Source organism: Neophocaena asiaeorientalis, unplaced genomic scaffold (assembly GCF_003031525.2).
Source record: "Neophocaena asiaeorientalis asiaeorientalis breed wild unplaced genomic scaffold, Neophocaena_asiaeorientalis_V1.1 scaffold501, whole genome shotgun sequence".
NCBI classification, from domain to species: domain Eukaryota; kingdom Metazoa; phylum Chordata; class Mammalia; order Artiodactyla; family Phocoenidae; genus Neophocaena; species Neophocaena asiaeorientalis.
This window is the reverse complement of record NW_020172678.1, coordinates 1265239-1286225: the sequence shown is the minus strand read 5'-3', so window position 1 is coordinate 1286225 and position 20987 is coordinate 1265239. Positions and strand designations below refer to the sequence as shown.

Below are 20987 nucleotides of genomic sequence, written 5' to 3'. Positions count from 1 at the left end.
TTCATAGCATTTATCAATTTTTTTTTTTTTTTTGCGTTACGTGGGCTTCTCACTGTTGCGGCCTCTCCCGTTGCGGAGCACAGGCTCCGGACGCGGAGGCTCAGCGGCCGTGGCTCACGGGCCTAGCCGCTCCATGGCATGTGGGATCTTCCTGGACCGGGGCACGGACCCGTGTTCCCTGCATCGGCAGGCGGACTCTCAACCACTGCAGCACCAGGGAAGCGCCAATCACTATTTGAATATATCTCTTTATTGGACGTCTCCCCACCCCACTACACACACTAGAATGTAAGCTCCATGAAGGCAGGGGCTTTGTTTTGTTCACCTACTGCATACCTAGCCAGGCAAATAGTGGGTACTCAATAAATATCTGTTGAATGAATAAATAAGAGACATTCGTCTCAAACGCATAGAGTTACTACCAAGAACGTGCAAGCATACAAAACTTTAAGACCTCCGAATATGCCCCCTTGGACTCCAGGAATGTGGGCTTGCACCCTTGGCGCCTCACTTTGACGTCCCCCTCTTAGAAGACATACGGTAGCGCCTCCGCCCTCGCTCAAATCTCGGAAAAGGCGGGGCGGAGGGTTTATGTCATCACCCTGCGACCGCCTGCCCCGCGACGCGCCGGGTGCTGGCTCAGCCTTTCGCTCTCCCGGCCTCCCCCTCCCAGGTTCCGCGCTCTGGTTCCGCCATGGAATCCAACAAGGATGAAGCCGAGCGCTGTATTAGCATCGCCCTCAAGGCCATCCAGAGCAACCAGCCTGACCGGGCGCTCCGCTTCCTGGAGAAGGCGCAGCGGCTGTACCCGACGCCGCGAGTTCGCGGTGAGTGTGAGGTGCCGGAGACACGGAGGGGACATTAGAACTGATGGGGGGAATACGGGAACGGACCGACAGGAGCAGTTGGAGGAGGGGGAGGGGTGGCGAGGCGCGGCTACGCCTGCGCACTGAGACGCGCGGTGGCCGCCGGGAGGTGTAGTCTTTGGCTCCCACGCCTCTCCGGGATGCTGGACACCTGATGACAGGGGCGACAGCGACTTCAGATTTCCAGGTTCTTGCAGAACGCTCTGAGATTTGGAGTTCCCAAGAATGAGAGGCGCTGGCAGACGGGGCGAAAGGAACTTACGTGGAAGAGAAATCGAAACTACTTTTCCCAAGGGGCCTTTCGGTGGCCCAAGGCCAGTTGCCGGCCTGAGAAATATTATAGTTCAGGAAAATAAAGATAACTCCTCTGAAGGAGAGAATGAGTTCTATAGAGGGAAAGAGGACTTCCGACCTTCGGACGGCCTAAAAAGGCATCTCCATATCTTCACTCCCTCGCACGTCTCCGGGCGAGGGCCAGGGACCACCCTCCCCAAACTAGAGCCTGCCTTTTTCACATTCCACACACCACCTTGGAGCGTCTGTCCTGAGACCGGGCTCTTCACTCCCTCCTGGAGACTCTTTTCCCGCTTGCGAGACTCAGAGCGATGGCCTTATCCTCCCCCACCCACCCTCGCCCCCAAGAGTCCATCAATGGCCGGCCATATGGACGGCTGGACAGCCACAGGCTGCTAAGCGGCCCTAGACTGTTTCCAAACCAGAGAGGGAATAGCGAGGCTGTCTCTACTACTGATCATCTTCCTCTACCCAGGAACCCTTTTTTTCTTTAACCTAAGTCTTCTTTGGAGTTTTTCTTCATACACGCTGGAGGGGAGAAAGAGGTTGTCCGTTAAACATACAGAGTTTGCGCCTGCAATTACCACTTAGTAAAGTGGCGTATAGCAGATACTCAGAAGACCCGGGTTCTCATCCTAACTGCTACCATGTGATCTTTCTGAGCTTGGGTTTCCTCAACTGGAAAATTAGAGGGTTGGCACAGATACTGTGAATAACAATCATACCCATAGGCTTCTCAGTTTAGAGAGGCTCTTTCAGCGCATTTTCTCTCTTGAGCCTGCCCTATCAGGGAGGCAGAGCAAAGATCATTACCTTTGTTCGGTAGATGAGGAAATACCTCAGAGGCCAGGGACTTACCCGGATTACACAGCTAGAAATTGGAAAGTTCTGTGACTCTCTACATGTTTAGTAAAGGAGTGAAGTGAAACTGAACAGCATCAGTCAGCCTTCCAACCCTTCTTACCTGCGATATGCAACTGAGAAAGGGTAATAGTGGTGGAAGAGGCAGCCTGGAATGCCTGAATTTTTCTCCCTCCTGATTCTGCGGGTTGATCTTTGGCCTGTTTGCCTTAGAGAGAGTTTCAGTCTGTATTTTCCAGGACTCCTGAGGTAACCTGCTCAAGGAACTTTTCTGTGAAATCACACTCTGTAAAAGGGGAGCCCCCTATATGGGGCAGGGGGGGCTTCCAGCTCTCAGCGTTCTGACTGATACTTCAAGGGTTCAGAAACAGGCAGCCAAGAAAGGATGGTGACAACATGGCCTGTGGAGCTCTTCTGTCAGCAAGCCCCCTCGTCCAGTTCAGGTGCTTGGATGGGTGTCCTTCCTGGGGCACAAGTACTGGAATTTGCTCAGGCAGAAGAGGGACCTGCTGCATATTTGTCATATTCATGTTATTCTGAAAAGAGTATATGGCTCGTGAGTCTCTGTGAACTTCACCTTGTGCCATCTGCAGCCCTGCACTGAGCTGACAAGGATGTGGGGGTAATTTGGGCTTGAGATGGGGAAAGAATATTAGGTAGTTGTCTACACTTGATGTTTAAAGTTTGAACTCATTCCGGATACGCATTTAATGCAAAGACTTCTTTCTTTTCTTTCATTTGTAAAGTCTCTGCTTGTTGCTAAGTGGTAATAACAAGATTGGTAAGACATGATTGTTCACCTTAAGGAGTTTCCGATCTAGTGAAGGAGACAGAGTTACAGAAAACGTAATATTGCAAACCGTAAAACAAGAGCTGTGATTAAACAAAAATTAAGCACAGTGTTAGATGCTGAGAACCTAAAGATGGTTGTGAAAAATCCAGTCCCTTCCCTCCATGAGTTCAGTCTGCTGAGGTGGAGGGGAGTATGGGGGCCGGGGGCGGCATGGAGGATACACTATAAGCAGTATCATGACGGGGACGTAAAATAATTGTAGATCACAGCGAAGGAAGGCTTCAGGGAGTAGGATGGGAGGCCGCATTTGAACTGCACTTTGGAGGAAGGTAGGAGACTTGAGAAGGGCATACGGGGGAAAAAGACATGGAGGCTGCAAGTTGTAAGAGGTGTGGGGGAAGGGATTGAGTTTAACAAGATGTGGAGGCTGTGGCGGTAGTAATTTGAGTGCGGGAGGACTATGGTTGGAAAATACGATGGAGCCAGATGGTGGGAATTCTTTCCTGCCATGCCAGGATATTTTCACTTTATTCTGTAGTTAATGGAAAAACTACTGAAGTATTTGATAGCAGGAGGAAGATAAGGGTACTGTTCTTAAAAAGAGAACAGCATAGGGGCTTCTCTGGTGGCGCAGTGGTTAAGAATCTGCCTGCCAATGCAGAGGACACGGGTTCGAGCCCTGCTCCGGGACGATCCCACATGCCGCAGAGCAACTAAGCCGTGCACCACAACTACTGAGCCTGTGCTCTAGAACCCGCGAGGCACAACTCCTGAGCCTGCGTGCCACAACTACTGAAGCCTGTGTGCCTAGAGAGCGTGCTCCGCAGCAAGAGAAGCCACGACAATGAGACGCCCGCCTACTGCAACAAAGAGTAGCCCCTGCTCACCACAACTAGAAAAGCCCACACAGAGCAACAAAGACCCAACACAGCCAAAAATAAAAAACAAACAAATAAATAAAATTTATTTAAAAAAAAATAGAGAACGGCATAAAGGGTTAATGAGTGGGAAGAGAGACTCAAGGCAGAAACCTGTTAGGAGACACTTGCCTTGTGTGGGTTAGGAGTTATGAGGGCCTGAGATAAGGCAGCATGGATCAGGATAAAGTCACTGGAGGAAAGGTACTGAGCCTTCTGTGAGAGAAGGATGCTGAGGAGAAATAGGGACTCAGAATTCAAGCCTGTGTGACCAGGAAGAAACCAAGGCTGAAGAACATGGGTGGGAAGAGATGGGCAGAGTGCAAGGTGCCTGTGGGATGTTCCAAAGAAGCTGTCAGCTTGGAGCTCAGGAGAGAGCTCCCGATTCCAGGTGAAAGTCTGCTGTCATCAGCTGGATGGAGCTCACTGGAGTTGTGCCTGGCTGAGGTCACTGTGGGAAAGTGTGAAGCGTGTAGCAGAGGCTGCTGCAGGCACAACCATTGCCACATCTGCCCTTAGGCAATAGGCAGAGACAGAGGAAGCAGGAGAGTGAGCTAGAGCAACAGCAGGAAGAGGCAGTCCCAGGAGAGGGCAGTGGCCAGGGAGCCACGGAGCCATGTGTCAGGGAGGCTGTGAGCAGCACTGTCAGTTGCTGCAGAGGCCACGTGGGAAAAGGGCAGGTCGAGAAATGAAGGGGAGAGGGGCAAGAGCATGGGGGAAGACTGGTCTTGGAGAAGTGGAAGGACAGGCGGAGGGCTGGGGTGGGAGGAGGCTCAGAGAAACCTCAAAGGGTCAGGGGACCTCACAGTTAAAGGATGTGAGGGGACCTGAAACTCTGCCACAGGAGGTGGGGTGGGGAGGCACCGAGGGCTGGACAGATGTAGCGGGGCCCTGAGCTGGGGCCCTTTAAAAAGAAGGGAAACTCTCTTTCTGAGAGTTTCTATCCAGCCCCTGCAGCCTGGTAGCCCTTGGCTTCACTGCAGGCAATGATGGAAGGCACTGTGTTTTCCAGGGAGCTGATGAGAACATCTGCAGACCTCAGTTTCCCCAGTGTACAAAGTGAGGGTTAGCCATGGAGGACAGCTCGGCTGCCTCAGATTCAGTGGAAGCACCTGGCACAGATACTGACACAGTGCAGAATGAGTTGCTGGTAATATTGTGATCTGGGCTGATGAACTGGCCAGCCACGGGAGCAGGCTGGCCAGGGAGGTAAGGGATCCCAAGGTGGGGCACTGGGGAACTCGGGGCTTCGGAAGGTAAAGTCTCAGCACTCAGCAGGCTTTGGACCTAGTTGTAACCGTGAGATGCCAGGCCGTCCCAGACTCCAGGTCCATGCCAAAGGCTGCCCAAGGTTCTATGCAATGGCTGCCTCTGGGGTCCAGGCTAAGTCAGGAAGGCCAGCGCACGGGAGAAGGGAGGATTGGTAGCTGAGAGAGTTTGGCATTCAGGGTCCAGGAATGAGGGATGTACCAGGGCTGGCAAGGTCCAGGGTGGGGCTGTCTGTCGAAGGACTGAGCACACCCCCCATTGTGCGATCAGTCCTTCCATTTACCTTATTTCATAGAATCTTACTTACCCCCCTGAACAACTCTGTGAGGGCAGGGACTGTGTCTTCACTGAGGAATTAGGTAACTTGACAAGGCCACGTGGCTAATTAGCAAAGGCCCCAGACTGTCCAGCCCCACTCCCAGGCTCTTTCCCTAATCCAGCCTCCCTCTCCTCACTCAGCTTGGGCACTGCAGGTACATAGAGACACCTGGAGATGAAGTTACCGTAACAGATGACACAGTGTTTGTTGGGCATTGTGCTCAGTTCTTTGTAAGCATTCACTCATTTACTGATTTACTCTTGCAAGTTTCTTGAGGAAGGTAGTTCTACATGGAGAAGCTAAGTTAACTTGTCCAAGGTGACTCTTGATAGCAAGTGGCAGGCCAGGTTTGAAGCGGGCAGTCTGACTCTCCAGTCTGGGTTTGAGGAGGGGCCTCCGCTAGTAGCTTTGGCGTAGAAATGCTCTCACATCTACCTGAGCTGCTACTGCTCCCACCTCAGCTTTGGTCTCTTCCACCAATTTCCCTTCTTTTTAAATGTCTGCCAGCTTTACTGGGAAGGGGCAGAGTCAGGATTTGAACCCAGTCATGTCTGTCTAACTCTATCGCCACATTAAGCTATTCTATCTCCTACTCTTTTGTTACTTTGTCTGTCAGCCACTGTGCCATGAGGGATGTAACAGTGAGACAGGATGAGGCGGTCACATTCGGAGCCTAGCAGAGGGGATGTCCAGGCCACAAGAGAGACAATTGTCGACAACCAGAAATCTTGAACTGCCACCTCAAATAGGAACGTTCTGTGTGACCCAGAGCACATCCACTCCCCTTTGGGCTCTCTTTCTGCAGTGTAGGGAAATTAGAGGGGCTGATTCCGTGTAACTGCCTAAAAAGCTTCCAGACTCTTCCCTGAAAGGTACTGAAGAGAGTCCATCCCTTCTCCTGGCCGATGCCCCGGTGCATCTACAGCAACGGAATGGCTGCTCACGTTGTCCTCGGCATCAGCCTGGACCAGTGGGGCTTCCAGAGAAATCGAAATAAACAGCTTCTTTAAAAGCCCTAGGAAACCAGCAAACCAGCTCCTCCCTCAGTGCCATCTTGATCAGCATCGCTTTACCTGTTGGTTTCTTCCTTTGCCATTTCCTTGGTGCCTGGCGTAGACCTGGAGCCTGGGATGGCCGGACGTCTCACAGTTACAACTGGGTCCAAAGCCTGCTGGGTGCTGAGACTTCGCCTTCCTAAGACTTGCAGGTCCCCAGCGCCCACACCTTGGGTCCCCTCACCTCCCTGGCCAGCCAGTCCATCAGCCCAGGTCACAGTATTAGCAGCCCCTCATTTCGAACTTTTACTCTATGTCAGTCTTTGTGCCAGGTGCTCATACACATCTCATTTCATCCTTATCTACTGTGAGGAAAGCGAGATTCAGAGCAATTTCACAGCTCAGCCAGGGTCAGTGTTAGGAAGTGGCTGAGCTGAGATTTGAAACCTGGGTCTTTGTGAATGAACTTCTCTCTTGGAACAGCTGTGCTGGAAGGGGCTCCCCCTGCCAGGCTCGTGTGTTCTGGGATAGCAACTTAGTCAAGAGCATGGTTTCAGGAGCTGGACATCCTGGAATTTAAGTGCTGCTACTCATCTTGTATAGCCACAGGCAAGGTGATCAAACGCAGCTCCTCCCTTACAACAGGGATGGCAGTAATAAGACCCAGCTCTAAAGTCACTATCAAGAGTAAATGGGTGTGGGCTTCCCTGGTGGCACAGTGGTTGAGAGTCCGCCTGCCGATGCAGGGGACAGGGGTTCGTGCTGCAGTCCAGGAAGATGCCACATGCCGCGGAGCGGCTGGGCCCGTGAGCCGTGACCGCTGGGCCTGCGCGTCCGGAACCTGTGCTCTGCAACGGGAGAGGCCACAACAGTGAGAGGCCCGCGTGCCACAAAAAAAAAGATTAAATGGGTGAATACATGCAGAGCACCATGTCCAGGCCTGCTGACTCATAGTGAGCACTCATCACTCTCTCCTCTCTGAGTGCCTTCCCAGGCTTTGCTACAGGGGCCTCTCCACCCCATCATGCAGGGCAGGCTCACCTGTCAGCTCTGTTGGGATTTCCCAGCTGCTGACTCAGTGAGGACACGTGAATTTACAGCGGTGGCTCAGGACACAGTGGTCCACTTGAGCCCCAGTGCTCTGCTCTCAGCGAGCCCTGCTCCAGGCTTTGGGTGAGACCCACATGCGTCGCAGTAGAGAGTGTCTGACACCCAGCACGGTGCCTGGAGCCCTGCAAGCACCTGGCACATTTGAAGGAAGCTGATGACCATCCAGACTGTGCTGCCATCCTTCCTCTGCACAGAGGTGTCCTGGGTCCCTGCAGTGGTCCAGATGCCTGGTTTCCCAGGGCGCTGTACCCCAGGCATGACTAGGGGGCTCAGAGCTGGTTTTGTGCCTGTAATAAATGGGCACAGGGGACTCCTGCCAGAGATATGGGCCTTTCCTCATTGAGTCGGCAGGCACCAAGGACTTGGGTTTGAATAACTGTGACCCTCTCTGAGGGTGACAGCTAAGGCCCTGTATAGACTATGAACATTGAAGTAGGACATCTGATGTGGCCAGCCATTTGGAAGAGGTAAACAATAGCAAGCAGTGAGCACAGCAGATGTTAGTCCTGAGTCTCACACCACCCCTGGCCCTCTGGGGCAGAATCACTGCCCCACCCCATTCCTCTCCATGGCTAAGGGAGAGGAAGCCTTCTCCAGGAAGCCTTCCGACCAGCCCCAGCTGACTCAGATGGTCCTGCTAAGTGGAATCCCCATTACAGAGTACTTTGCCCATCTTCTCACTCAATGGAAGGTGGCTATTAAACACATTACTTTGGGATTTAAAAAACCTAAAGCGTTAATGGTTTATTTTTATGCTGAGTTTAAAAATGATCTATACCCGGGCTTCCCTGGTGGCGCAGTGGTTGAGAGTCTGCCTGCTGATGCAGGGGACACGGGTTCGTGCCCCGGTCCAGGAAGATCCCACATACCATGGAGTGGCTGGGCCCGTGAGCCATGGCCGCTGATCCTGCACGTCCAGAGCCTGTGCTCCGCAACGGGAGAGACCACAACGGTGAGAGGCCTGCGTACCGCAAAAACAAACAAAGATCTATACCCTAAGAACTGTGGACCCTAAGAGAGCAGGCAACTATCCCGTTAGCCCTCCACAGGCCCAAGTCAGGGAAGGAGCGAGCTTCGTTGGGAAAAAGACTGGGTGGGATGCGGGGGTCCCGGGATCTCCCAGGGCCAGGCAGTCCCTCAGCCATTGCACATGGCCTTGCTGGAGGAGGAGCCCTGAATAGTTTCCTTGCTTTTGCACAGCCCTGATCGAGTCCCTCAACCAGAAACCACAGTCGGCCAGCGACCAACCGCAACCCACAGAGGCAACCCAGGCGACCCATAGGAAAGCAGGTGGGGCCGGCACCCCCTCGGCCAACGGTGAAGCCGGAGGAGGAGAGAGCACCAAAGGCTACACTGCTGAACAAGTAGCGGCCGTGAAAAGGTAGAGGGCTGGGCGGCAGGCAGGGGCGAGAGCCTGGTGTGTTGGGACATTTTCAACTCTAGAGAAGGCTTCCTGCAGCCTGTCATCCACCTCACCTGGGAGGGTCTTAAGGCTGGAGGAGGTTCAAGAAGTCGAGCTCACCAGACCCTCTCCTTGTTTCCCACAAGGCTCTGGAGTGCCGGCCTCAGGGCTCCACTGTTCCTCCCGCCAAGACAACCCACAGCAGAGGCTGGAAATGCTGACACTGCCGGCTTCCTCTGCCACTGGCCAGCAGGTCCTGGGCCTCGTTACACAGCCCTGTTTGTCAGAGATGAGGCCTGGTCTCCCGCTCCAGATACTCCCACAACCCACACTCCTGCCCCCAACAAAGGCCCTTTCAGATCAGAGCCTGTGTTGGGTAGAGTGGAGACAGGAGACGGTTATCCCTCCGAGGCTTGGGCCGACCCTGCACAGAGCAGCTCACTACCAGGCTGAGACGGTCCAGCCAAGGCTTCTCAGGAGTAGCTACTCCTCCCATTTCTCCTGAGGCCTCCCTACCAGCCAGCCTCGGGAATCCCTCTGCAGTCATTCCCACATGGTCCTGGCTGCTACTGAAGACATTGGCAGGCTTCAGGTCTGGGGTTCAGCCTCTGTGTGACCCAGCGTGACTATAGTTTGCCATAAAAGCATTTGCCAAATTTACATCTTTCTGACCAGACAGGATTTTGACCAGACAAGCCCATGGGTTATAAGCAATAGAAACTGATTGTGGGCCAAGAGTCAGGGGTTCTCCAGGGAGCCCAGGAATAAGAATTAGTGGAAGAGAAACAGCGTCTCTTCAGGGCCCTGAGATGGGGTGAACAGACACCTGCCGTGTCTGGCCTCTCTGTTACCCCCTCAGACTCGGATAGCCAAGAGAGTAGAGCTGGCAGAGCCTGGAACACACCTGCCCTTGGGCAGAAGCCCCTGATGGACGGACACTGACAGTCCTTCTGTGGTTGCCTGCAGTGAGGGTGCTGTTAGCTCAGGGAAATGGTTCCTGGCCTGGCAAAAACAGCGACTGCCCCCTCTTAAATCCTGAGTGTATTCTTGCTGTCTCTACTGGGCCTGTCCTGCTGGTCCCCAAGCCTGCTCAGAGCTGTGCACCCACACTGCTCTTTCCTCGCCCGCCACACCTCCCCTACGTGTTTCTCCACGTAGAGGTCCCCCACCAAGCTCCACTCCCTTCTCTAGGGTCAAGCAATGTAAAGATTACTACGAGATCCTGGGGGTGAGCAGAGGGGCCTCAGATGAGGACCTGAAGAAGGCCTACCGCAGACTGGCCCTCAAGTTCCACCCTGACAAGAACCGCGCGCCTGGCGCCACTGAAGCTTTCAAAGGTGAGCTGGCCCTGGTTCCCTAGTGTATTACCGTGATGGAATTGTGTGTGCAGGGAGCCTTGGGGGGAGGAGGGAGGGAGGGAGGGAGAAGGGGCTTTTCCAGGAAATGGCCTTGGGAAGTGGCTCAAGTCCTCCCAACTCGGGAGCTGCTTCCTGGGAAGAAGGTCCTAGTAGCCGCCTACAGCCACATGGTCTGTCAGAGCACAGATGGCGCCACTCCTCCCTCTCGTTGCCCCTCAATCCCTGGGGGTTACAGGCGGGGAGCTGAGGCAAGAGAGGCCAGGTGGCTTCTCCAAGGTCACATGGTGATTGAGGGGCAGAAGCAGGCCTCCTGACTCACCCGTGTTCACGTCCTCATCCTGGGATCGTGGTAATAGTTTCCCTGTGCTGAGAAACTAGGTGGCCCTGAGTCAGAGCTTGGTGGCCTCCTCAGCACCAGCAGCCATGGCCAACCCACCCCGGCCTCTTTACACACACACACCCTCCCTCTCACACCACACACAGCCTAGGGCCTGCCCTGGGGGGACGTGAAAGTCTCTCTGGCCTCAGGGCCTGTTGGTTCTGGGGTGGGTGCTTCAGTTCTGGCTGAAATGATAAGCTACCCTTTAATCATTTATATTTTCACTGAACAAATCAGGCACACGTGCGGGCTCTGTGCCAGCACTGAGTTGCTGGGCGCTGCAGTTCCACAGACATCTCTTCTCTCACACCCACCTTGTCCTCAGTGGGACCTTCAGGATCTTAGGCTCACTCCCTCTGGGCGATGGTGTGGTGACTAGCCCTGTCTGGCCCAAGCAGGGTGCTGTGCAGTACGGGGGCTGGGACCACAGCCAGATGGGGAGTCTGCGGCAGAGCAGACCCCAAGACCCAGTGTGCCGTCTCACAGCGCTGCCCCAGGTGCTCCATGGCAGGCTGTTTAGGGTTGGTCCCCAGTGAGGCAGTCTGCAGGCATCTTCCCCCGCTGCTGGTCCACCAGCCCCAGGGGAAGAAGGAGAATAGGACTGGGGAGGCAGGGTAGCTGTGGTTAATGTTTCTCCAGCCCTGACCTCTGCCTGCAGCCCTGCCCTACAGGCACTGAGAGACCACACCTGGCCTCGGGGCCTGTCACAATGGGAAGAGGAGGAACATTCTCCTTATTCTCAGGGGTTGCAGGTTGTGAAGAGATGCAGCTTTGACCTCCTCCTTTGAGAGAGTGGGCCGCTGGCGAAGGAGCAAGAGACGAAGGAGGGCTCGGAGCTGGGGCCTTCGGGGCACAGGCCTCCCACCTCGGGGGCTCTAATGGGGAGGCCCCTGGGCTGGGCCAAGGAAGAGCAGCTGGGACCTGGACCCCAGGGAAGACAGGGCTCGCCCTGCCACACCGCCAGCATTGGTGAGCCGGGGGACGTGGCCCCTCCTGGGAGTTCCTGCTGCTCTCCAGTTTATAGCAGCACACCACATGTTTGTGCAGCCCTCATGTCGTGCTATGACTTCAAGATTACATACCCTCCATAAAGGGGGTGCCTGATCCCACTGGACACCCCAAGAGAGAGTGATGAGGTGGGGGCGTTTTGGTGGTTTTCATAAAGTCAGAGAGCCGACTTGAAGCAAGACACACCTGGGTTTGATTCCTGGCTCTGCAGCATCAGACCTGCGTGAGCTGACACTACACCTCTCTGAGCCTCAGTTTCCTCATTGGTAAAATGGAGATGGGATGTTAGGCATAAGAAAGATAATGCCCATAAAGGGCCTGGCGTGTAGAAAAAATCGGACCATCATCGCGAAGTGGAGAGCAAGGAGCCTGAGCATTAATCCTCCACCCGGCCCAGGCTGCCTGCATTCACGTAGAGGTATTCCTGCATGTCCCCCACCCGCCCCCTCTTGCTCAACAGCCAGACTTCCCGCTGGCCCCTAGGACTCCTGCTTCCTAGAGCAGCACTTGAGTACCTGAAGGAAGTGAGTGCTTGGCCGCCACAGGCGCCTCCAGCCACACCCCCAGCATCCTCGGGCCTGACCTTTCTACCTCCTTTCTAGCCATTGGCACAGCATACGCAGTACTTAGCAACCCAGAGAAAAGGAAGCAGTATGACCAGTTCGGCGATGACAAGAGCCAGGCAGCCCGGCACGGCCATGGGCACGGGGACTTCCACCGCGGCTTTGAAGCTGACATCTCCCCTGAAGACCTCTTCAACATGTTCTTTGGAGGTGGCTTCCCATCTAGTAAGTCCCCCCGCTGTCCCCACAGCCAGGCCTCCCTGGTGGTGATGGTGGGAGACTGGATGCCAGCCTCTCCCGTTTCCAGCAGCCCCACTCCTGACTCCGTCCCTCTGACCCTCCAGGTAACGTCCATGTCTATAGCAATGGCCGCATGCGCTACACGTACCATCAAAGGCAGGACCGCAGGGAGAACCAGGGTGATGTGAGTGAGGAGAGCGCTGGGGAGGGGATGGGGAGGGTGCCCAGTGACACCCGAGGGGATGGGGCCTGGGCTGGGGAGTGATACCCCTCGCTGACACTCTGCGGCAGCAGTGCCCCCAGAACTTAAGCCGGGAAGCCATCTTGGCCCCCCCTGTGCCATCCTGCTGAGGGACACCAGAGGGAACCATACTGCCCAGCACCCACGGCCAGAGTGGGGGTTTCATGGCCTCTGCTGGGGAATGTAATGCAGAAATTTCTCTACCTGCAGGCAGGTTCCAGTGTGAATGGCCTTTGTCAGGTCCATTTGTTCTTTTGGGGTTTTTTCCTTTTTTTAAGATTTAATTTTATTCATTTTTGGCTGCATTGGGTCTTTGTTGCTGTGCACGGGCTTTCTCTAGTTGCTGTGAGCGGGGGCTGCTCTTCGTTGCGGCATGTGGGCTTCTCTTTGCGGTGGCTTCTCTTGTTGCAGAGCACGGGCCCTAGGTGCAGGGGCTTCAGTAGTTGTGGCACACCAGCTCTAGAGCGCAGGCTCAGTAGCTGTGGTGCACGGGCTTAGCTGCTCCGCGGCATGTGGGATCTTCCGGGACCAGGGTGTGAACCCCTGTTCCCTGCATTGACGGCGGATTCTTAACCACTGCACCACCAGGGAAGTCCCGGTTAATTTGGTTAAGTCCTAAGTGACATTTTCCAAGCAACGGAAAGTTAAACTTAATGATAGAATTGTAAAGCATGACAACATAGGGCTGGCTCTTCTTGCTTCTTTTCAGCACTCTTTAAAAATGTATACAGGGACTTCCCTGGTGGTACAGTGGTTAAGAATCTGCCTGCCAGTGCAGGGGACACTGGTGCGATCTCTGGTCCAGGAAGATCCCACATGCCACGGAGCAACTAAGCCCGTGCGCCACAATTACTGAGCCTGTGCTCTAGAGCCTGCGAGCCACAACTACTGAGCCCGTGTGCCACAACTACTGAAGCCCACGCACCTAGAGCCCATGCTCCGCAACAAGAGAAGCCACCGCAGTGAGAAGCCTACGCACTGCAACAAAGAGTAGCCCCTGCTCGTCACAACTAGAAAAAGCCCGTGCCCAGCAACAAAGACCCAGTGCAGCCAATAAATAAATGAATAAATAAATAAATAACAGCAAAGAGTAGCCCCTGCTCACCACAACTAGGAAAAGCCTGTGCCCAGCAACGAAGACCCAACGCAGCCAATAAATAAATAAATAAATTTTATTAGAAAAAATGTATACAAAACTATAACAAGACAGTGCATCAAACATATTTTGAATGCCACAGATTATAAGACCAGCTGGCTGACTAAAATTAAAGCAGTTAGCTAAGATTAAAATACTGCGGACAGTTGCAGAATATTTAAAATTATGCCAGGCAGAGGGGTTCTCTCTTGCTCTGATAATGTGGCCTTCTGTTTTTATCCATGTTTTAAACTTTTATTTTGTGTGTATTTAACACACAGAAGAGTTTTTTAAATCACAGATTATCACACAGTGAACAAATTTTTTTATTTATAATTTCTTAACTGGCAGTTTTTAAATTGGTTATATAGTCATATGTTTCAGAATTCAAAAGGGTGTATATAGGGAAGGTCTCCCTCCAGCCCTGCCTCCCAAGTGTCTGGAGGCAGACACTTTTGCTCGCTTTTTTTTTGGTATTCTCTCACAAGTAAATACGTGTACCCACCTCCCACCCCAGCATTTAACCCCAGTTGCTGCTTTGTTTTTATCTGGGGAAACTGGCAGGTAGAGGAGTTTCTGTATTTTGGGGACCCGTGGGAGGGAAAGGGAGGGAGCGGCGTCATGGCCTATCTGCATGGCAGCTGGCTGCCACCACCTGGACTCCATTGTGCTGGGGGAGCTGGAGGCGTTTGCCGCCAGCGTTGCCCCCCACCCAGGTCCAGCTTGGGTGACCATTGGCTCTTCCCTCCAGGGTGGGCTGGGGGTGTTTGTCCAGCTGATGCCCATCCTCATCCTGATCCTCGTGTCAGCTCTCAGCCAGCTCATGGTTTCCAGTCCACCCTACAGCCTCAGCCTGAGACCGTGAGTACCTGCGGCTGGGGTGAGGCCGGGATGGTGGGTAGACAGGGGCCTTTGAGTCTCAGCCCCCATCAGGGCCCTTCCTTCCCATCCTTGTCCTGCAGGTTCTTGATCAAAATGCAGAAAGATGATTAGAATCCAGACTTTCCCTGTTAAGCTGAGGTTCTTGATCTTATAAGGATCATAGTCCCCTAAGAAAATGCAATGAAACCTGCAGATCTTTTCCCTAGAACACTGCACATACACCTGGTTTGCATATGATTTCACAGGCTGCATGACACTCTCCCGATCTTATCTGCAAACCTTGAAATAAGAACCGCTTCTCTTCCATTCTGGTTGGGGGTCCTGGGGCCATGGGAAGAACAGGGGCTCTAGAGTCAGAGCAAGGGTGGCTTTGAATCCCAGCTCCTCTACTAACTAAGCAGCTGTGTGACCCCGGAGTAGTTACATAACTTCTCTGAGCCCTGGTTTCCTCATTTATAAAATGGGAAGAATAATAACATCTAGCTGCTTATGAAAAATAAATGAGTAATACACATAAAATGCCAGGCTCATTAGAAATGCTTGACAACATTTGTTGAATGACTATATGGTCTCAACCACTGATAGTGAACTTGGGCAAGTTATTTGCCCTTTTAAAGCGTCAGCTCCCCTCAATTATTTCCAGCACCTGGCCCAGGATCTGATACAGAGCTGGTGCTCAGCTTCTATTGCTGGAAGCCCTCTGCTCCCATCTAGTGGCCTGGCTCTGCCTGGGAGCCTGGCAGGATCCCTCTCAGCCAGCAGGGAGCAGAGTCGGTCCACTGGACCCACACCAGCAGGCACAGGCGCTCTGTGGCCTGATGCCAGCCTTTTTCTCTGCAGCCCGAGAGCTGAGAGGCAAGAATGGGCAGACAAGGCCTGTTCTCACCAGAGCACTAACTCCTGTCTGCATGTTGAGGCTCTTCCCTGAGCCTGCAGAGCCTGCAGTTGGAGCTGGAAGATAGAATCCAAGAGATGGAAGGATACAACTCCTTGGAATCCTTCCTGTCATTTTGTTCCTAAGACTCTTCACTCTATACCGGGAGCTCCTGGATACACAGGCAGGCCCTTAGCAACGATTGGCTTAGGGTATGAATGAGGGAATGGACGCACAGGGAACTCAGGTCACACAGCTCGTTAGAGGTGGAGCCTGTGTTCGCTCCGGGTTCCCTCCTTCCCTGACCAGGCCCTCCCAGCAGCAGTGTGGTAAGCAGAGAGCCTGAGGAAGCCCTTGCCATAGTCTGTGCCACTCATACGGGAGGGACCCCCTGCCTTTTCTCCACACCCTCATTTGGGTAGCGTGGAGTTCCTGCTCTAGTTTGGGAAGGAAGCAGCTGCTCCTGTGGCCTGTGTGGCGCCTCCTGTTGGGAGCCCCAGTCATCCCTAGAGCTGCCCTGGGCCTGGGGACCCAAGCCCACTTTGTGCCTGGTCTGTTTCTGGCCAGGTCGGTGGGCCACGTCCACAGGCGAGTCACTGACCACCTGAACGTCGTTTACTACGTGGCAGACACATTCTCTGAGGAGTACACAGGCTCCAGCCTCAAAATGGTTGAACGGAATGTGGAAGACGATTATATTGCCAATCTCCGAAACAACTGTTGGAAGGAGAAGCAGCAAAGTGAGTGTGTGTGTGTGTGTGTGTGTGTGAGAGAGAGAGAGAGAGAGTGTGTGTGTATGTGTGCGAGAGAGTGTGTGTGTGTGTGTGTGTGAGAGAGAGTGTGTGTGTATGTGTGTGAGAGAGTGTGTGTGTGTGTGTGAGAGAGAGAGAGAGAGAGTGTGTGTGTGTGTGTGTGTGTTTGGGGGCACAAAGCTTGAGAGCAGGGAAGGAAAAAGCCCTGCTCCCCCAGTGATCTGTGGGCGCAGCACCTGGCACTGCCCTGCGCCAGCCATGTCCTAGCCAAGAACCAGCCTCCACCCCTGTGTTTCCCTGGGGCTGGGAGCCAGGAGCCACCTGGAGATGTCCTCCAGCTTCCCGTAAATCACTGCAATCAGCCTGTTGTTTGGCTGCCGCAGGTAAGTATGTAGAGAGAGATTGGAACATTTCTCCTCCCCACCCACCGATTGGGCATCTGGATCTATCCGTGGGACCCTGGGGCCGTCTCACCAGAATAACAGGTTCTCTCTTTGGCTGGCCTCACCTATATTCTGTAGAAAGGGGCCTCTATTATGCTCCCAAGGTGGGACCATATTTCCTTCTCCAGGGTCTACCCTAAGGGAAGCCAGCTCTGCCCCAGCTCCTGGGCCTGTAACTACCTTTCCCCTCCCGAAAAGGCCAAGCAGGCATCGTAGCAGCCTTAGAGGTTGCCCTAACCCTGCCACATTGCTTTGCAGAGGAAGGCTTGCTGTACCGGGCCCGCTACTTTGGCGACGCAGATATGTACCACAAAGCACAGAAGATGGGCACCCCGAGCTGTAACCGACTGTCAGAGGTGCAGGCCTCCCTGCATGGATAGTCCTGGGCCAGCCTGCCACCGAGGTCCAAGTATGAGCCAGGGCCTCCTCTGCCCTGCAACTCCTGGCAGCTCTGGTCTCAGTCATGAGGCAGAGGAGGGTGGGAGGAGGGAGGGAGGGAGGGAGCCTGTGATCGTGGCACAGTTTCCCTGTCCCCAGCCTGGCCTCCAGCCTGCAGAGTTGGGACAGCTCTGGGGTGTGCTGGGAAACTGAAGTCTTAGTGCCCTTCAGTGCTCCTCCACAGCACCCTGCCCCGCTTGCTGACTCTGGGGCTGTGGGGCTGTGGGGTGCCCAAGGCTGCTGCTGAGGGCCACTCATGCCTCCTTGGTCTACTTCAGCCATCCAGTCCCCCATGGCCCTTTCCCAAGTACAGCAGACTATTATCTGTGCCCTGGGATTTAGGCTGCCGAGGATTACTGGGCCCCCGAAAGCCCCCCCGACACTCCCCTGCTGACACCAGGATGAGCCACGTGGGAACGGGTGGGCCGAGAGCCCTTCCTCTTCCCCTGTCCTTCCAGGCAGGAGGAAATGGAACAAGATGGTTGGGCAGCCAGACAGCGCCCCGGGGGGGAGCCGACAGGCTGGGAGCAGGAGGGGCGCGTGCCCCCAGACTGGTCCTTGTCTGGTGGGGTCAGAGGCACTCTTAACACCACTGCACCTGGAAGCCGCAGGCATCCGGCCCGCCCAGGCCTCTCACCTGTGGTCAGAAGAAGGGAACAGAAGGTCATGAGTTCAGGGTCGAAGGAACAGAGAACCCTTAGCACAGAATGAGTGGGGGAAAAAGGTGCTGGTCGCAGGCTCCCCGCCTCCTTTACCCCTGTGTGTGGATAGCAGGCTCTGTTCCCAGCATTTGCCAGAGGGGACAGCTTGGACCAAGCCCAGAGGAGTGTGGGCAGAGCCGCTAATGGTTCTTTTTTGTGTTGGTCCGCTTGCCCACCCCTTCCTCTGCCTGTGTCCCCTCAGCAGGGATCCAGCTACAGACTCTGCTTAGAGGCCGTTTGCTGGTGCCTCTGGGAGAGAGAAACAGACTGCAGGAGGGCGACGGGGCAGGGGCTGAGGTGGGCAGCGCCGGACAGGGCCGAGGAGTTGGCTTGTTAGTGTGGGCTGAGCTGGAGGCTCTGGGGCACGTAACTGCCAAGCTAACTGTTACCACTCTCCTCCCCAGACTATGAAATCCCTGGAGAATTTGTGGTGACATGCACTGAGCCAAGGTGACGAACTGTATATTTAAGGAAAGACAAAAAAAGAAAAAAAATTAAAATGGAATTGGAGGCCGGACGCTGCACAACTGCCCCCTCTCTCACCCAGTAACTGCAGAAAGCTGTTAGGACAGGCAGGAAAACCTGACGTGGGGCTGCTTCCCTTCCTCCCAGGGCTGGCAGAAGCTCAGGCTTCTCGTCGGCTCTCTCCTAGGATACAGAAACCACGACAACGGAAGTGGAATGTAAAACTTGCAGCAAATGTCTGTAGGAAGGGCTGGGGAGGGGGTACCCAACTGCCTTTCTTCCCCCCTCCCAGGAGCTACCACCAGTCACCTCAGTGGAGGTAATCAGAGGTGTGGGCCAAGGATAGAGAGGAGGAGGAAAGAGAACTCTGTAGAATGTAATTTATAGATGCGTGTATATGTATGTATCTATTTATATGTAAATAACACATATAAAGATATAGAGATATATAGAGATATAGTCTACTTTTTAAACTATGCAGGGATTTGGTTGTTGAGTTGATTTCTTCCCTGTTTTAGAAAACAAAGCCTGTTTGGGGAAGGCAGCCTTGTCCTTCAAAGGCTAGACATTAGTCGTAGCTGACAGCATGAGGAAAGTTGGGCCACAGCTTTTAACGTTCCCCTCAACCCCAGCCTGTTCTTGACGGCAGCTGTAATCATGATAGCATAAATCTACAGAGAACTTGGAAGGTTGCCAGCTATATGGTTAAACCGGAGGGGAGCAGGCTGCGGGGGAAGAAAGGACTCCTGGGGCCAGGTGCCAGGTCAGTATTGAGTCATGGCAGAGGCCCCAGATGGCCTGTGGGGATGAGACCACCCACCGCAAGTTTGGCCAGCTCAGGTGGGCGCTTTGTTTTGTCCTGGTGCCCGGGAGCCCCCTGCCCCCACTGCCACTGAGAGCAGCAGTGTTGGAGAGGGGAGCCAGGTTCTGCCTGACCACCTCCCCGCTTAGTCCCTATGTGAGTTTTGCCTTATAGGTGCCCCAGGGCACAGCCCCATTGTTGCTACTGGTTTTTCCTAAGCCATGTACCAAGGACTCCAGAAGGCTTTTCCTCCCAGAGTCAACCACGTGGGGCCCAGGACGCTGGGGCAGAAGCCGACTCCTGAAGAAAGTCCATGACCGTGGGCGCCTCTGTCTCTACCCTCCGTGGACATGATGCCACCCGGCCTTCTCTTGCACGTTGGATAAAGGATGCACCTGAACCAGAAGGGTTTTCTTATGGTCACCCTCAAATGAGGCTTTTTCTCCACAGCAGTTGCTGCCAGGGCAAGGGAGGGAGGTTTTATTTATTCCCACAGTTTATACTGGGCCTTTTGGAATGACCGTTTTCCCCAAATTTTCCTCTGGTGGTGGGTGTGTCATTGAGCCTGCCATCCTCCAAAGCCTTACTACCCCAAGCTGCCAGCCAGGAGGGGATCACTACCCTCCCAGAGCTTCTCTTGGCTCTTTTTATAAAAGTCCCCCAACAAATAGGATTCTTGCTGGGAAAAGGGGCTTGGTTGAGGAGAAATGTCAAATACGGTTTTTAAACAAGGTCCTGCCCTGTGATGAAGCGCCCTTCCCTGCCCCCTGCCCAAAGAGATGCTCAGAACTGGATGTGGGTGAGAGCGCCCTGCCCGTGGTGGCCCTGGTGCTCGGCTCCCACCACCCCAACCCTCTGGTCTCAGTAGATGTCCCTAGACAGGCTGAGCCATGTGCAATAAGAACATAGATCCTAATGGATCCACTGAGAAGCTGTATTTCTTGAAATAGAATTCTGAAATTGTATATCTATAAATATATGTTTATTATGTGATTGGTTGGCCTTGGTGGGTCTGTGTTGAGCAAGGGGGGTTGAGCTGCGTGGGGAGCAGGGCACAAGCACCTGTTGCTGCTGACTCCAGCCCATACCACCGGGAGTTTTGGTGGCAAGCCTGAATGTCCCCTCGCCCCAGCTGACAGCCGCTTCAGTCACAAGTGTTGTTCCAGGGCTGACTCCATCCCCGCAAAGGGTAAGAGGCTCAATTAGGCCAGGGCCCTGGGGTCCCTGACGCCAGTCCAGGGTGGGCAGCCCAGGCCACGATCACAGCCCCTGCCTCCCCTTGGTCCTGCTCCCTCCCTTCCATCCCTCTGATTCCATCAGGCCTGCTGTGAGCCCAGCAGATTTCCCTTCTCCCCAGCCCGGAGCTCGAGCCCACCCTGGCCCAGAGCAAGGGAAAAGTTCTCCAAGTTTCTTTCCGTCTCTGGCTGCACAGCTTTCCCAGCCACCCTCCCCCAGAGGGCTGGAGAAGTTCGAAATATGGCAGCCCGAGTAGGGCTTTACGTGAATGGAGCAGCAGATCTGCCCGGGCCTCCCAGAGACAGGGCACAGCAGCCCTGACTGGTGGCCCCAGGCCCCTCCTGCTGCCGCTCCAGCCAAAGACAGGCAGGCTGCCCGGTGGTGCCACTGCAGCCCGGGAGCTCATTGGCTGCCCCCACCCGGGTCACCACAGCCTGCCCAGCCCCGTCTGCGAGCTGCCACTTGTTGGCTGCACTTGGCAGGGGCGTTGCCAGCCGCCCCCATTAACCCACCCGAACCCCCTGCCCTCGGCTGTGTGGCTCCGTGAGCCAAAAAGGGTGGGACAGACGCCGTCGACTGTTTGCTGCAAAAAAGAGCCTTTGACAAGCGTCCCCACCCACTGTCAGGTGGCAAAACAAGCGCCT

The 20987-nt window shown here is 54.4% G+C and overlaps 1 protein-coding gene across 3 annotated transcripts; it reads left to right on the top strand.

Moving 5' to 3' along the window:
* The first annotated feature begins 615 nt into the window (after positions 1-615).
* On the top strand, positions 616-20100 carry DNAJB12 (DnaJ heat shock protein family (Hsp40) member B12). Of its 3 annotated transcripts, none has more exons than XM_024739745.1 (9): positions 616-827; positions 8625-8805; positions 10018-10163; positions 12174-12359; positions 12479-12558; positions 14502-14611; positions 16074-16246; positions 16960-17057; positions 18245-20100. In XM_024739745.1, exons 1-9 carry the CDS (start codon positions 695-697, stop codon positions 18272-18274), a joined length of 1137 nt encoding a protein of 378 aa, XP_024595513.1. In that variant the 5' UTR covers positions 616-694; the 3' UTR covers positions 18275-20100. The 3 variants fall into 3 exon arrangements, with proteins under 3 accessions (XP_024595513.1, XP_024595515.1, XP_024595514.1); XM_024739747.1 differs by having other exon boundaries at positions 16960-17104; XM_024739746.1 differs by having other exon boundaries at positions 16960-17110.
* Positions 20101-20987: the final 887 nt, after the last annotated feature.